General features: G+C 44.9%; 1 protein-coding gene across 1 annotated transcript; it reads right to left on the reverse strand.

The window, feature by feature from the left end:
* Nucleotides 1-1,539: 1,539 nt before the first annotated feature.
* Nucleotides 1,540-6,924, reverse strand: LOC130377639 (B-cell receptor CD22-like). Its single transcript, XM_056584794.1, has 8 exons — nucleotides 6,872-6,924; nucleotides 6,594-6,785; nucleotides 3,520-3,629; nucleotides 3,105-3,371; nucleotides 2,710-2,970; nucleotides 2,180-2,440; nucleotides 1,650-1,893; nucleotides 1,540-1,546 (listed from the first exon to the last, which is right to left on the reverse strand). The coding sequence occupies exons 1-8, from the start codon at nucleotides 6,922-6,924 to the stop codon at nucleotides 1,540-1,542; spliced, it is 1,395 nt and encodes a 464-aa protein (XP_056440769.1).
* Between the last annotated feature and the right edge of the window lie 7,358 nt (nucleotides 6,925-14,282).

The raw sequence follows: 14,282 nt of genomic DNA on the forward strand, positions 1-14,282 counted from the left end.
TGGTGGTGACTAGTGGTCCCACCATGCAGGCTACTGGAGGCCTCACTTCAAGTCCATTCTGAAAGGTTTCCTACAACTGTTGAGCTAGAAAGACCCATCTGGTCTTTGAACAACATCTTAATTTACTTCTTTAAAACAAGAAATACATTCATACATATTCTCATTCTGCACACCGGCTGTCATGGTCCGCCCCCTGGTTTTCCCATTCACCTGCCAGCCACTCTGATCTCCCCTAATTAACCCAACCACCTTTACCTGTGCTCCCCCATAACGGTCCTCTCCTTTCACTCAGTCCTTGCCAGATTCTCTCTTGTTTCATTCAGAGCTTTCCCGCAACTCCTGATTGAGTTTGTCTACTCCACTCTGCCTGTTAACGCACCCTCGCCTGTCTGACCACCTGCCTGCCGTCCAGTCCCTGTCGGTCTGTCTGCTCCTTTGTCCCCGTCTCCTGATCCACCAGCCTGACTTCCTGTTACCGACCCTTCGCCTGCCTGACCTCCCGCCCTTCGTCGAGTCCCTGTCGGTCTGTCTGCTGTCCAGTTCCTGACTCCCGATCTGCTCTTCTGCCCTCCCGTTGCCGACTTCTCGCCTGCTGACCCACCGACGATTCCCTGCCCACCTGTCGGTGACTTACTGTCTGCTCCCTGCCTGCCCGATCCTGGACCAGAATAAATCTTTGAAACTGTTGTACAACTGTGCACTTGGGTTCTGCCTAGCCCCCCCGTTACACCGGCAAAAATCTCACCAGATCCCAGTTTGAAAACAAACAAAAGTTTCTATTCTCAGATTACCATACTGTCTTCCGGTTAAAACATTGGGGGCGCCAAGTTAAGGTATCCTTTACTGTCCCTTTTTGGGGGACATTATTTCTCTGCTTTTAACCCATCAGGGAGCAGTTGAACACATGGGGCACACCAGAATACCGGGACAGCCGCAGTGCATCTCCCAGGGAGCAGGTGGGGGTTTCAGGTGCCTTGCTCATGGGCACCTCATCCATGGATGACGTCTCCTTTTTATTTTTGCCTACCGGTCGGGATTCGAACCGAGCAGTAAAATGTAAAAAATGTCAAGTTATCTCCAGTTCTGAAATGTCCAAATCGGGCCAGGGTTGAACTTCAGACAGTTCTTTATGAAAACACAGACACTTTGATGTACTGTCTCTCCTAGCGACCGGGCTAGAGCAACAGAGAAGGACTTACTTAGGAAACTAGACGTCTCTTGTGTGGTCTTGTGTTGAGGCCTCCACATGGTGGGGCATTTCCACCGTGCGTCTTAGTAAAGGATGGGTTAGTAATAAAAGGCTTCCTTTGTCTTACCTCCTCCACAGTATCTGGCCTTCCTCCCTGTCCACATGCTTTACTGGAGGACCTCTTTCTTCTGGAGAAGAAAACAGAGAGATGAAGAAGTAACAGGAGAGGTGAAACAAGAAAGAGAGAATGTCTCACCTCATCCAGAGGAAGAAGAGGAGGAGTACGGTGGCCAGTAAGGCAACGATGGTTCTCACTGCTACTGTTGTTGTCCATGATGTTGATTTCGATTTCAAACCCTGAATACAAACTACAACATAATTAGGCCAATGTTTAAATGTGTGCCTGTGTCTGTGTTGAAGGTGTGTGTGATTTTTAAATGAACAATTACCTTGGATTAACAAAAAGGTAGCATTATGAAGTCCGATGGCATTATGGGCTTGGCAGTAATAGTTTCCTCCATGCTCAGATGTGATATTAGTGATGGTGTAGTTCTGTCCTGATTCTCTCACTGAGTCTCCATGTTCCCTGAACCAGGTGTAGTTAGCTGCTGGGTTGGCATCACTGCTGCAGCTCAGAGTCACTGAACTGCCCTCCTCTATTTCACCAGAGGGATTCACGGTCACTGAGGGGGTCTTTGGAGCGTCTGTCAAGAACACAAAATAACAATGTCCATCCTAAAGTCATGAAACTGCAATAATACCAATAATGGATTGAATTAATATAGTGTTTTTCTACACACTCAAAGACGCTTTACAGTGAAGGGGGACCTCATTAACCACCACCAGTGTGTAGCACCCACTTGGGTATACTAGTATAATAAGTGAGTCAATGTTGTTTACAGGCAAGCAGTAATACATGAATACCAGCTCTATATTTTAAAGACAAGATATAGAAAAGATGTTAACATATTAGTCCAATATTCAACTCACACTGGACATCCATGAATAGCAAGTTCGAGCTCAGTTGTCCATATTTGTTCTCTGCTTGACAGCGGTACGTTCCTCTGTCTTCAGGGCGGACTGAGGGGAAGGTATGAGGTTGACTTGGTCCCCAGAGCAGAGGTTGGTTGTTCTTGAACCAGGTGTACTCAGCTGCTGGGACGGCATCACTGCTGCAGCTCAGAGCCACTGAACTGCCCTCCTCTATTTCACCAGAGGGACTCACGGTCACCGAGGGGGTCTTTGGAGCGTCTGTCAGGAACACCAAATAACCATATCCATCCTTAAGTTATGAAACTGCAATAATAATAATCATGGATTGAATTCATGTATTGCTTTTCTAGACACTCAAAGACGCTATACAGTGAAGGGGGACCTCAGTAACCACCACCAGTGTGTACAAGTTTAATAAGTGATTCATAGTTGTTTACAGGCAAGCAGTAATACATTAATACCAGCTCTACATTTTAAAGACAAGATATAGAAAAGATGTTAACATATTAGTCCGATATTCAACTCACACTGGACATCCATGATTATCAAGTTAGAGCTCAGATGTCCATATTTGTTCTCTGCTTGACAGCGGTACGTTCCTCTGTCTTCAGGGCGGACTGAGGGGAAGGTATGAGGTTGACTTGGTCCCCAGAGCAGAGGTTGGTTGTTCTTGAACCAGATGTACTCAGCTGCTGGGTTGGCATCACTGCTGCAGCTCAGAGTCACTGAACTGCCCTCCTCTATTTCACCAGAGGGACTTGATAACGCAGATGTGTGTTTAGGACCATCTGGAGACACATAGAAGCATGCAAAAATAGCATGTACATTTAAATTCATGACAGTATTAAAGAAAAGGAAAATCCCATAATGGCAAAGTTTGGGTTCATAATTAATGTTGAAGTTTTGGATTGTGTTTCCTCACATTTTACGTTGATAGAGATAGACAACGATCTTTCCCCTATCTCATTCTGAGTGTCACAGCGAAATTGTCCAGATTCTGAAGATAGGATGTGTTTAAAGATGAGCTGTTGTCCCTGGTTCATGAACCTGGAGGAACCATCTCTATTAACCTTGAACCAGGTGTAGTTAGCTGCTGGGTTAGCATCACTGCTGCAGCTCAGAGTCACTGAACTGCCCTCCTCTATTTCGCCAGAGGGACTCACGGTCACTGAGGGGGTCTTTGGAGCATCTGTTAACAGTTAGCATTTAATTAATTACATAAAATGCCAGTGGTTTTGGTCCATTCATATTAAATATTCATGTAGTTCTTTACCCTAAAAGCCTAAAAGGTTGTCTGCATCTTCTTATTGTGTCAGTGTACTGTGGACTGGACTTACACACTAAAGGAGAGCGGAGATTTTCATATCCTTCAACAGCACATGAATAGCTGTCTCCAGACTGAATGTAGATCCAGTTGTTTATTCCCTGTAGTACATTCTGTCCATTTCTGAACCAGATGTAGCGAGGGTCATCAGCTAGACCACACATACTGTGACACTCCAGCTTTGCCACGGTAGGATCGGTAGGGTGAGGAAAGGACACCTTCACCTGGAGGTCTGAGAAGAAGTTATTAATTTTACTCAATAATAAATATAACACAACACACACACACACACACACACACACACACACAGACACACAGACACAGACACACACACACACACACACACACACACACACACACACACACACACACACACACACACACACACACACATTATAGTTTACCTGTTACAGATAACTTCACTCCAGGGTCACCAGTATATTTCCCACCTGGTAGGTTTGTTGTAAACCTAAACTTGTAGACAGCAGAGTCACTCTGTCTCAGGTCTCTGATTCTCAGGGTACATGTTCCATGACATCTGGACATGGTGCAGCTGACCTCTCCACAGCTGTATACAACCCGACCGGTATAGTCTGTATCGTTTTCCAGATCAACAGGATACTTGTTTCCTTTAGTAAACCACAGTGTTCTGACTGTGTTAGGGCGGTATTGTACTTTGTCAGGGTATTCATAAGTGCAGTTGATGTCAACCATTGCTCCTCTTAAAGCACAGACATTACTAGATGAGTACGTAACTCTCCAGTCATCATTACCCTGAAGCACTGTGAAAAAACAAAGACATCTCATTGAGAATGAACAAGACACAGAGGTTCACCTGATGAACAGATCAGAAGATACATAAAGAGATGGAGGCTGGTGGGTTGAGATGGAAACTACAGATACATGCTGACCACTGAGCTGTGAGAGGAGCGTTCCAGAATCACAGGACACTAGTGGAGTAGCCAGGGGAGGTTTCAAGTTCAACCCCCCCCCCCCTGGATTCAGGAATCTAAATATAGATATAGTACATCTTTTATTTGAATCAAAAGTAAGATTGGGTTAAGTTAAAGACCGTAATTTCATAATTTGCCATTACAACAGGTCATGCCATTTATTGAAATTAGCTATGAAAACTTTATAATAAGGGTATATTAATAATTCATGATATAACAATAGTTTATCCAGCAATAAGCATCCAGCAAACCGGTAATGAATTATGGTAGTTTAGGCTACTAGGCTGTGTTTAGTCTCTGTAGGCCTCTGCCCTATAGTCTATGTGCTTATTTTGTGGCAAAAACCATACGTTTTTTAAATTACTTAGATGTGGAGGCTAGAATGTAGAGGAGAGGAGACAAGGATAGGATTGGACACTAGGGGAGGAAAGAAGGATATAAGAGTTGTGGTGAGGAGAATTCCAACATGGAATTCCAAGATTGATATTCCATGTCTAAACCGTCGTTATTAGAATAAATGGGGGACAAACAGTAACTTCTGACATTTATACTTTTCAAAAGTCCAAAAATACCTAAATGAACATGTTTGCCTAATAACAAGGAAATGGCCATCAAATCCCAAAAGCAAATATATATTCTGAAAGATAATTCACACAGTATTTCGATCTAAAACCCAGTAAAGTACTTTCTCTGCAATTGGCTGTATACAACTTGCAGTGAAGTGGCATTTTTCCATGACTAATGAACCATAACTGAGGCATAGGAAGTGGACCATTCTCTATTCTCGTGGTCTGTTTAATGAAACAGCGTTCTAGAGGGTGATTCCTTAATGTTCTGTTTACTATAATTCTATCTCCAACATGCTGTGGTTTCACCCTCTCCTCATTCCAGTTGCTTGGTTGTCATGTTATTAAAAATGCTCAACTGAATCATCACAATTTAAATAAACCTACCTGGTGCTGACAGAAGGAAAGCTAGAAATCCTCTTGCTGCTGATATTAGAGTCATAGTGTGTCCTCTCTCTCACTCCGTTATTCTGGGAGATATTTAAACACACCTGCAGGTCAACAATGAAAAAGTTCATGCAAAGAAAATCTATGAAAGACGTGTTAAGAATTGAAATAAAGGTTAAGAAAATATAACCACTTACGATAGAAGGCGTGGCTGGTTTGACATCTGGACTGCGGTTTCAGTTCATCATACACTTGTGTTCGGTTTGACAGAAAACAAGAAAAGACTTCCTCCTCACGCAGCAGAGTTAACCTGAAGCCTGGTAACTCATGGGCCTAGAAAATATGATTACCTTTTAGACCACAATGAACAGGACCTTCATGTTTTATCTTTCAACGTCAGCGACGTTGCCACTGGTGCCACTTCTCATGGGCGTAGAGTCCGATCCTTGAGCCGCACATTCGTCCGCAGATGGAGCAAGGGAAAGCAGATGCAAGAAAGGTATCTCCTGCCCGCTCGTGTCTCTGGCTGCGCCTCTCGGAACGTCGACCTTGGTTGGTTTGGTGAATTTGACAAATTGCAGTAGCACAATTTACCTGCCAGGCTGGTCTGTTGAGTGCCAGAGTTTCGAGCTGTGTGAGGGAAATGTTCGCTCGCTTTAGGAGGTCCCTGGTGTAGTCCTTAAAGCGCCACTTTTGCCCTCCAGCGGATCGCTTTGCGCCCATTAGTTGGCTGTAGAGGACTTGGCGGGGCAGGCGATGTTCAGGCATGCGTAAGATTCGATCTTCCCAGGACAGACCGAGGATCTTCTGTAGGCAGCGTATATGGAAGGCCTCTAGGTTGCTGATGTGCTGGCGGTATGGGGTCCATGACTTTGCCCCATAAAGCAGAGTGGAGAGACATAGCGCGTTGTAAACAGCGACCTTGGTACTGACCTTCAGGTTACGGTTTTCAAAAACCCTGCTGCGCAGGCGTCCAAATGATGATGATGCTTAATTGATCCGGGTGTGTATTTCTGTGTAAAGGGAGCAGCATGAGGACAAAGTGGAGCCAAGGTAAGTGAAGTGATCCACTGTTTTAAGTGGAACACTGTGTGTGTGGAAACTGGGGGGGGCTGGGGGGTTTGAGATGGGTCATGACCTCGGTTTTTTTTATGTTAACCTGTAGGCCAAAGGATTGGTACGGATCAGTTATTGTGTTGAGGGCGTGCAGCATATAGTCCGGGCTGTGAGCTAAGATGGCACAGTCATCAGCATACTGAAGCTCACAGATTTGGCGGGTCTTTGTCTTTGTGTGGGCCTGGAGCCGACGGATGTTGAAGAGGCTTCCATCAAGGCGGTATTCCACACGGACACCGTCTTCATGTCCCATGACACTGTGAAAGAGGCAGGTGATGGCAGAGAGGAGGATATTAAAGAGCACCGGATCCAAGACACAGCCTTGCTTCACCCCAACATTTACCTTGAAAAACTCTGACTGGAGTTCTCCTGTGAGCACTCTGGCTTGCATCCCATCATGCAGCTACTGTAGGATGCTAAGAAATTTGGGTGGTACTCCAAGTTTGCAGAGGTATTTCCAGAGCAACTCACGGTTGACGTGTCAAAAGCTTTGCTGAGGTCGATGAAGGCTATGTAAAGGTCTTTGTGATGCTCTCGGCTCTACTCCAGCAGCTGCCTCAAGACAAAAACCATGTCTGTCGTGGATCTGGTCTTCCAGAAACCGCACTGTGTTTCCGGAAGCACACCTTCTGAGATGTGCTCAACCAATCTGCTGATCATGATCTTGGCCAGGACTTTCCCTGCTTTCCCCGCATACTGCTCTGTCTCCCTTCGTTTATAAATGAGCACGATGTTAGCATCCTTCCAGTCCTGTGGGAGGATCCCATGTTCCCAGATTTTTTGGATCAGGAGGTGCAGGCGACTCGTGAGGATGTATCCTCCATTTTTGAAAACCTCTGCAGGGATTCCTCCAGGTCCAGCGCTTTTATTGTTCTTCAGCCCTGCAATAGCTTGCTGGATTTCTGAGTAAAGTAGTGGGATGTCCAGGTGCGTTGTTGGCGGCCGGTCTGGGAGATTATACAGAATATGTGGGTCGACAGGGTGGTTGAGGAGACTCTCAAAATGATTTGCCCAACGGGCAAGAATCTCGTGGCGGTCCTTGAAGAGTGTGGACCCATCAGTTGATCGGACTGGGGCAATCGCCCTCTTCCTGGGGCCGTACAATGCTTTTATGGCATCGTAAAAGATCCAGGTTCTGGATCTCTTACGCCTTTTGTGTCCCCCATATTCCGGAGGCCTCGTTGGGTTGCTGTTCTTGCAGCATTAAAGGTGGTTTTAAGGGTGGGAGATCCAGGGCAGGACAGGAGAGCTTTGTGGACCTCATGCTTGGTTTTTAGGAGTGACTGTATCTCAGCTGAGTTACAGTCAAACCAGTCATGGTTAGTTTGGATCTGACCATGAGTTGGTCAGTCCAGCACTCAGCTCCGCGCATGACAACGGTGGTGAGGACCTCTTTTCGGAGGAGATGCCAAAGTTTTGAGCGGGGGTGCTGCAGACCAAAGTTTGCTTTCCTCTCACCACATGAGTAAGCTTCTCTAGTGGTAGGCTGGATGAGTTTCAACACCCACATACCAGGACTAGTAACGTCCAAACTCAACCAGATCAATGCAATTACTGGAGGAGACACATTAATAAAGGTTTGGTTTTGGATTTACTGAAAATATAATGAAAAGATGAACTCAGATTAAACCCTTCTCTAGAGAGAAGAACACTCATGTGTTCACTAGTGAAATTATGAACTTGGAAAGAACACAACTCTAGATAAAGAACACTCATGTGTTCACGAGTGATTACCGATGGTTCCTTGGATACATCATGCTAATGGTTCCTAACAAATGACTTTAAATGTGTGGTCCCTCCCCGAAATAACAGAAATAGCCAAGGTTCAGTCTCACAGTGATCCGTCTGACTTCTCCATTTTCTTACAGGTGTCTCAGCTATAAGAACATTTTGAGGAGTACAAGCTCTCAAATTAGTCGGAACACGAGAAACGTTTGGATGAACCACCTCAATTTTGTCTCAGTTAATCTCATACAAATATCAGTGACACGTTAACATAGTCTTTTATGATACGCCTAAAGCCGAACAATTCATGCAATTGTGATGTACCAGATATATGGTTTATGCACGTCTATAACATGCCTAACACTTTTTAAGTTTGTTTTGGAAATGAGCTGCAAAAACAAAGCCAGGAATAGATCTCATGTGAAAGGCCATAGGGTGACCAGCATGTTGAAGTAAACTTAATGCTCTCATTAGGTTGCTTCTCAAAATATCATTGGTTTTCTGAAAAAAAAAGTTGCTTGTGATTCAACTGTGTGTAAGTCAGTTATGGCATTAACAGGGAAGATTTGTATTTATTCATTTTAAACGTGGAGATAAAAGTGCTTTACAGTTGGGTGAAGTCTTAAACTGATTCTTGAGTGCGGATTCTAGTTTTTACAGCTAATTCTAATTACTACAGTACGTCTTGCTTCTGTCTGCTTCTCATTCAGTTGCACATTTAATAGGTGCCTTATAATGACTAATTAAGAGCCAATATGCTAATAATATGCAAGTCAATAAGCTACTAGTCAATGGTTAATGTGGTTCCTTAATATATAGTGTTAGGTAGTTAAGGTTTTTTTTGTTTTGCTTAATTCCCTTATATTGTCCTTTTTTGAGGCATTGCGAGAATTTGCACCCTCTACCGGTGGTGACGGTGCCACCCTTTGAATGGCTGCTGGTAGCGCATGACTAGAAGAAGGCAGGCCAGCAGATACCATAATTTACCGCTCCGTCTGTGATCTCGACTGGCGCTCCGTCTGTGAACACTCTGTTCTGTGACAAACTCTGTTTGTGCCTATGAAGCCTGCTGCGGCCTTTGCCTTTGGACTTTAAAGATGAACTGCAATGAAATTTAAAGTTGAGTTGATATAACAGATGTATTGTCTGCCTTCTCATTGGTACAATAACAAAAAATGGCTGAACTTGCTAAAAGGGATACAATTGCACGGTGAAAGTGTTGTTTATGTTACGGGGCGCCGCCATGTTGGATTTCAATAATCAGCTACGTCACTGGCATGGTAACCTACTCCTACTCTGTGGCTCTAGCATCCATAGCAGGTAATGAGTCAGACTCTGAGGCTCGCTGAAATGGCTGCGGAAAAGCAAATAACCAGGTCTACAGGAGGATCATACTGCATTGCTGCAGTAATCAATTATATAGGGCCAAGGCAACTGGGGTAATCATACATTTCCACAGGCTACCTTTGAATAGGAAACCAGCCCTTATTACATGGCTGGCAGCCTTAAAACTAGCTAACCCTCCCATAGCCCCCGTCATGTCAGGCCCCGTCCACACGAAGCCGAAACGGGCGAAACCGTTCCGGTTCCGATCTATCCGGTTTCGGAGTATCTCCGTAAAGACGGAGTCAAGCGAAACCGGGTAGATCTGTAGAAACGCTGTAGTACACATGCCAGGCCGATAAGGGGCGCTGCTTCTGCTACAGAAATCCAGAAGAAAATTAAATAAGAACAGGCGAGCATGCGCATAGAGGCTGCCCCCCGAACCACTAACAACACAAACAAACAGTCAGTCAACAGTCTTAATAAATAATGGCTTAGCAACCCAACAAGGGACATGATCTGCTGCAGAACGATTACAAGCATGTAGTCCGCCATCATCTTTGTTGTGAGTTCTGAGACTCCGCGGGCTTAACAGTCATCGGCTAGAGCAGTGGTTCTTAAACTTTTTGTCTGGCGACCCCACAAAAAAGTATTGTAAGGTCTGACGACCCCACTTTCCCCAAACCCATTCTAAGTCCTTACTCAAAATACCCCCTCAAACGTTAACAACTAAATCAAGCAAAAAATAGTAGGCAAAGTAATTAGTTTTATTTATTCCATATGAACAACAACCGAGAAAACCAAACAATCACGATTAAACAATAGGCTGCCGCTATCAGATCAGAAAAGCACACGCACACGCACACACACACACACACACACACACACACACACACAGCATTAGGCTTACAACGTTACATGAATTATATATATGGCGAGAACAATAACGGTATTTTTTTATTTCGCTTTTCTGGTTTACTATCTTTAACAATTTCAATGGGAAGGGTGGGCCTGCTTCCGTGAACATAGCAAGTTAATTCTAGGAGGAATGCTGCATACGGCGACACGGAGATTTTCCTCCACGGTGCTGAGCCGACATCTGTATTTATTTTTTATATATGCGAGGGACGAAAATGTCTTCTCGCACAGATAGGTCGACCCGAACGGAGTTAGAATGTCCATGGCAGCCTTGGACAATCTGGGGTATTCCTGCGCAACAGACAGCCAGAATTCATCCAGTGATTTTGAGGCAAACGATGTCTGTATGGTTCGGTCACTGGATAGCTCAAGCAGCGCATCTTCGAGCTCAGATGACAGATCGTTTGAAGAGCAGCTGGTGAATGGTTGTCGTATCCAATCATAATTCTCCACATTTCCCGTCGGAAAATATTGATGGAATTTTTCGAGGAGGCTTTGGAGATGAACGTTGATGGAGGCCTTCAATGAATTTACATTCACGTCTTCCTCCTCCAAAAAGTCATGGAGCTCCGAAAACATCTCAAAATCCCCACTCTCCGCACGGACTGCCCAACGCTGCAGCTTTTTTGTGAAAGCATTCACTTTGTCCGAGAGGGTCAGGATGTTAGTGTTAAGGCCTTGTAGTGACAGGTTGAGCATATTTAATTTGTCGAATATGCATGACAAATAAGCAAGACGGGCTATCCATTCCGAGTCAGTGAGATGGTGCGCAAAAGCAGAGTTTGCGTCTGAGAGGAAGGTGCGCACCTCGCTTCGCAACTCTAACAGGCGTGTGAGAACCTTGCCCCGTGAAAGCCACCTAACTTCAGAATGGAAAAGAAGGGATTCGTGTGAAGACCCCATTTCCTGACAGAGAAGGGTGAAGAGTCTAGTATTGAGTGGGCGAGATTTGATGAAATTCACCATTTGAATTGCTGTCTGGAGAACATTGTTAAGCTCGGGCTCAAGTGTCTTGGATGCCAGGGCTTCTCTGTGGATAATGCAATGGGTGAACTTGGCATGTGGTGCAACGCTAAGGACCTTTGCTTTCAGCCCTTTATTTTTCCCCAACATAGCTGCCGCACCGTCTGTGCATATGCTTAGGCAGTTGGCCCATTGCAGCCCTGCGTCTTCCATCCAACCATTGAGACAATTAAAAATGTCACTGCCGGTACACCTTCCTTCCATCGGAGAGCAGAACAGCATGTCTTCGTGAAGTTTTCCTTCATAACTGTAGCGAACAAACACCAACAATTGTGCGACACTTGTCACGTCAGTAGACTCATCTAACTGTAAAGAAAACATGCCGTTTTTTACTCTCTCGATTATCTGACATTTCATGTCATTAGCGATCTCGATAATGCGCTTGGACACTGTGTCATTGGAGAGGGGTATTTGCTTGAGCGCACTTGCAATCTTTTCACCATGCATTGCGGTGGTCATCGCAATTGCTGCAGGGAGGATGAGGCTTTCGGCAATTGTGTGTGGCTTCTGTGCTTTTGCCACAAGGTGGGCCACTTCGTAGGAAGCTGCCAAGGCTTTGGCGGGCAAGGTTGCTTGCTCATGCACTGCGGTCTTCTGACCTTGCAGGGCAGCTTCTTTTCGCAGAAAGAAAGTCATTTGTTTCGTAGCTTCCTCGGGATGGCGGGTTTCGAGATGTCGTTTCAGTTTGACAGGTTTTAAGCTCTCATTCGCCAGAACATCGCCGCAAATCACGCATTGTGGGTGGTTGAGGTTACCTTTTACTTGGCAAGTGAATCCATATTTCAGAAATTCTTTCTGATAATGCCGACGCCTCGTTTGTTCCTTTTTATTCTCACCGGCCTGTAGACTTGTCCCAGGCCGGTGGGACAAGCGATCCTCCTCCGAGGATCGCGGAGGAGTAGACGCACTGGTAGATGGCACTTCCGATGTTTTGTTTGATTTATTAAGCAGCCACCTCTCCATTTTGGCATGTAGGCTACCTATGTGTTTTTATTTTGTTCTACTTCAAATGGCGGCGGGAGCAGATAGTTAAATAGCTTCTATCAGCGGAGTAGCCAATTGGCTGAACCAGATTTAAAAGACGAAAGACCGTTGAAAGACGAAAACATATTTTCTCTCTTCTCGACTTAACTGCGTGTAAAGAGGAAAAGTGTAAGAAAAAGGCCGATTTTTTTTCCAGATTATTATTTTCGGGAAAATATTATTTTCCTTTGTTTCACCTGGCATATTAATAATTTGGGTCATAATAATTGCCGACCCCACGGAAGTTTTTCGGGACCCCATTTGGGGTCGCGACCCCTAGTTTAAGAATCACTGGGCTAGAGGGTCGAGGGTAGGGGCGATGACGTCATCGTTTACGGTTTCAGGCGTCCACACGAATCCAAAACGAAACCGGGTAGATTTGAAACCACCTCCGAGGCCGGTTTCAGAAGTTTACGGTTTCGGTCAGCGGATTCGCTGGCTTCGTGTGGACGGAAGGCCGAACCGTACAAGACCTTTGCGGTTTCGCCATGAAATCGGCTTCGTGTGGACGGGGCCCTCAATCTCCACAAGCTAGCACTCCGACCATAAAGTGTATAAACCATTACTCCGACGATATCACACATCTATGTTTCCAACCTGCTAATTAAACCACGGCGGGTCTGTAAACAGAAGTTCCACATATGTTCCTTGCATGTCTGGGTTCAGGTTCAGGGTCTGCGTTCAGGGCCTAATCAACCAGGTAAACACGCGTCCTGCCGTCCTCCGAGCTCCAGGAAACCAAGTTCCAGGGTAATATTTAGCTCAGACGTCGTTCACTCAATACATTCATGATCCAAAATGTGACCACAGCTTACCTCAGATCTGGTGAACCGGGCTTTTATTTCTTTCACTTCATATGTTTCGACCAATCCCGTTGCTGGAGGCAGAGCTATTTGCAGACAAACTAGACCAGCCCATGAACATTTTAAAATGTAAATACATAGACATTCCTGTATAATTAAGGTGTCTGACAGCTCCCTCTGCTGGACAACAGTCTCACACAAACTACATTTTCCGTTTGAACCAACGTAGCTATAGTACATTGACGTGAGACGGGTTGGTGGATTGAACGTGTTGTAGCAGAGAATGGCCTGCGGGGCAGTATGTACATTGTTAAACACATGAATAGTGTTAGATTTCAGCTTATTTCTAAACTGTTCGGACAGACTCTGCGTTGTGTATTTTCAGTCGTAGTAGTAATTCTTGAAGTCGAAATCAAAGCAGCTTGACAGGTTGGATTAGAGGGTTGAATAGATGGTTTATTCCAGGATGTAATACAGCGAGATACTTGTTCCTTGGTTGTCGAACCCTCTTCTCGTCGAACCAAAGGGTTGGGGCGAGTATTATACAAAAAGGGGATATATGAATAACACGAAAACAGACGCACTCTCAGCATTGATAAGGTATCTGGCCCTGGCTATGTCCCAGAGGATCAGGTCGGTTCAACCTTGTTGAGACTTAACAATGGCAGAATGTTGGGGATAACACCTTGTATCAGTATGAGAGGCCCTGGCCTGTTCCTAGACTAGAAATGTGAACAACAGAGAGACTCAAAAATACACCAACATTCTACATTCCTCCCTATTGATCATACTAAACATAGTTTAAAGATCACCCACAAAATGAGAATTCAGTGTATTTACTGGTGACCCATTAATAATTAACTAAATCAATGAAAGATAGCATAAAAGGCAATAGACAAGTAAATTCAAATCATACACAAGTAAACCAGGTGTAGGCCA

The sequence above is a fragment of the Gadus chalcogrammus genome, chromosome 23, assembly GCF_026213295.1.
Source record: "Gadus chalcogrammus isolate NIFS_2021 chromosome 23, NIFS_Gcha_1.0, whole genome shotgun sequence".
NCBI lineage: Eukaryota > Metazoa > Chordata > Actinopteri > Gadiformes > Gadidae > Gadus > Gadus chalcogrammus.